Genomic DNA, 2,789 nt, shown 5'->3' with positions numbered 1-2,789 from the left:
GTGTGTATGATCTGAAAGCTTTGTTTGATTTTACCATAAGAGTCAGAGGTTTTGTGAAATTTGTTTGAAGATTGGATTTGTGTTTAATGTTTTGAGAAAATGAGCGATGGTTTCAAGAAATGTGTTTTAGCAATTGTGAAATACTGTAATGTTTTGAGAAAATTAGTGATGGTTTCAAGAAACGTGTTTTAGCAATTGTGAAATACTGTAAAAGTGTGTAGTTGATGAAAATAGATTTTTATAGAAGCATTTCTCTTCCTAAGCCATCCCACCACAATTCTTTAAGAGAAGTAAAGGGGAACTTATCATCAGTTGTTGATTTTCAACAATAAACAGAACTTGCAAATAGATTTTTATGGGATTGAAGCCTTACAGAATATGGGTAAGTATCTAATATGCACATTATATGCTTATGTATGGGTGCGAGGAGAAAATATCATCTTTCTCTGTAGTTGGGTGAAAATTGCAGAGAGTTTAAAGATATTTCCAAAAGGATTTTTACCATGTGTCAACTACAGATAGCTTGGTTTCAATTTTTTTTTTTTTTTTTTTTTTAATTGGTGGTCACAAGACTTATTTATTTAGTTTCAATTTATTACTTTTTTAATTGCCTTTTATAGGCCAACTGTGATTGAATCCTCTTATGTGAAAAGTGAACATTTTATTTTAATTGTATGTGTTTGCGTAAATACAGTACATGCGGTTGAAACATTTAGGACAATAAATGAAAGAATTATCCTGTAATGCATGCCTGTTATCTACTGTTGGACTTTGCAGAATAGAAAGAAAAAAAAAAAACTTAAAATAGAAAATTAAATAAACTGATAAAGAGTGTTAAACTATAGGCTTCGTATGGCATCCTGGGGTAAATGTTGCATGTGAAATATGGCATAACAAATATTCAGATTCAAAAAACCAAAACTCACTGTATTTTTTTCTCTTGTTTTCATGTAGCAAGCACTACTATTGGAATTCAAAATATGACCAGAATCACTATGGACAATTCCACAGTGCAGACAGAGATCTTCTCAGGCATTGACATCTTCATAACATGCATTTACTTTGCCATCCTTGTTGTAAGTCTCATTGGAAATGGGCTCGTCATATTTGTGACTGGTTACAAAATGAAGACGACAGTCAACTCCATTTGGTTCCTCAACTTGGCGATTGCAGACTTCATCTGCTCATTATCTCTAATCATAAGAGCACTTTTAAACATTCACGGTATCTGGCATGTTGATACCTCCAAGTACGCATTTCTCTGGTTGGTGATTTACCCAACCTCATCTGCTAGCATTTTGCTGCTGACAACTATTAGTCTGGACCGATGCCTGTGCACATGGATGGTTGTGTGGTCTCGTAATAATCGAACCGTATTCAAAGCCAGAATCATCTGCATAATTGTGTGGGTTTTATCCATCAGCGGCTGCATCCCTGCATTCATCAATTACTCAGCAGAGGAGAGTGAAAGAATCTATGGCTATCCTATTCAATACTACACGTTTCTGATCACATACAGTTTCCTAGTGAGCTTTGTTATCCCCTTCCTGATCATTGCATCTTCATATATAGCTATCTGTGTGCGAGTCAAACGTCTCAAAAAGGAGAATCAGCTCAGGTCTTACCGGGTCATTATAGCTCTGGTCCTGGTATTTTTCATATGCTGGCTTCCTTTACATGTCTACAAATTTTATAGCATAAGTGCAAAAGAGAATCAGTGGAGCGATTCTGCTAAAGAGGTTCTTTCAAAAATGAATGTTGTAGTTAGTTTCCTGGTTAATCTCAACAGCTGTCTGAACCCCATTCTCTATGTGTTCATGTGTGATGAGTTTAAAAAGAAGCTGAAACAGTCTCTGCTGCTGGTGCTGGAGACAGCGTTTGCTGAAGATCATCTGAACTTCAGAGTCTAAAAGCAAACGAAAGATATCACCATCTCTATTCCTGCCAGCTGCCAGCCACATAAAGACAAACAAAGCACTCATAATTTATGGTCATACAGTGTAAGACATCATTCGTTAACTGTAAAGGGTGTGTTTTAATTTGCATACAATCACAATAAAAACAAAATATTGTGCTTTGGTAAAATAAAGAAAACAAACAGGATATGCCACTTTCTGCTGTCTCTGTCTCCTTTCTGTGAACTTGTTTGTGGAGTGTGTCACAAAAAATAAACCAAAACTCACACATATTACTTGTCGCACTATTTTATCCTTTGTTTTGTTAAACTGTTATTTAAGTGAGATATATTTTGTATATAGGCCCATTTATTCCTTATATATAATTAAGTTGGCTCGGGAAAGCCAACCTAATGTAATGCTATTTTCTTCTGAGACTAAAATTTCTAACTCTTCCTAGAGCTATAACTCTACAAACTCCAAACTTGGCTTAGACCTTCAGACTGTTCTGACTTAAGCCGGGGACACACCTAGCTGTAACATTCTAAGACTGAACTGAACACACATACCGATTGTTTCCTTCGACTGGAGCCGATTTTAATCGGTGACAGTCGGAGAAGAACACAAACGTTTATGATTGAGACCGCTGCTAAGCAACACACTGTGCGCGGGATCTTGAAAATGGATGTAAACAAACAGCTCGCGCCCTTCATCTGCATCTATATTTGTGCTGAAAATAACTAAAAAAGAGGAAAAATGCGCAGGATATGTGTGAGGTCCTGGCTGGAGAGGCAACATGGATTTGTTCTCAGAGAAAATTTGAGGTAAGTAAACTTTGTTAAATCTATTTTTAGGTCTTGCACTCCGGTGGTGTCGGCCGTTGTTAAGCAACGA

At 36.4% G+C, this 2,789-nt stretch overlaps 1 protein-coding gene across 1 annotated transcript; it reads left to right on the top strand.

Annotated features, from left to right (window-relative positions):
* Positions 1-242: 242 nt before the first annotated feature.
* On the top strand, positions 243-2,177 carry LOC137005081 (C3a anaphylatoxin chemotactic receptor-like). Its single transcript, XM_067365854.1, has 2 exons — positions 243-382; positions 955-2,177. Exons 1-2 carry the CDS (start codon positions 379-381, stop codon positions 1,908-1,910), a joined length of 960 nt encoding a protein of 319 aa, XP_067221955.1. The 5' UTR covers positions 243-378; the 3' UTR covers positions 1,911-2,177.
* The last annotated feature ends 612 nt before the right edge of the window (positions 2,178-2,789 follow it).

This window comes from Chanodichthys erythropterus, chromosome 17 (assembly GCF_024489055.1).
Source record: "Chanodichthys erythropterus isolate Z2021 chromosome 17, ASM2448905v1, whole genome shotgun sequence".
NCBI lineage: Eukaryota > Metazoa > Chordata > Actinopteri > Cypriniformes > Xenocyprididae > Chanodichthys > Chanodichthys erythropterus.
The sequence above is the reverse complement of the archived record's forward strand: the minus strand, read 5'-3'. Positions and strand labels throughout refer to the sequence as shown.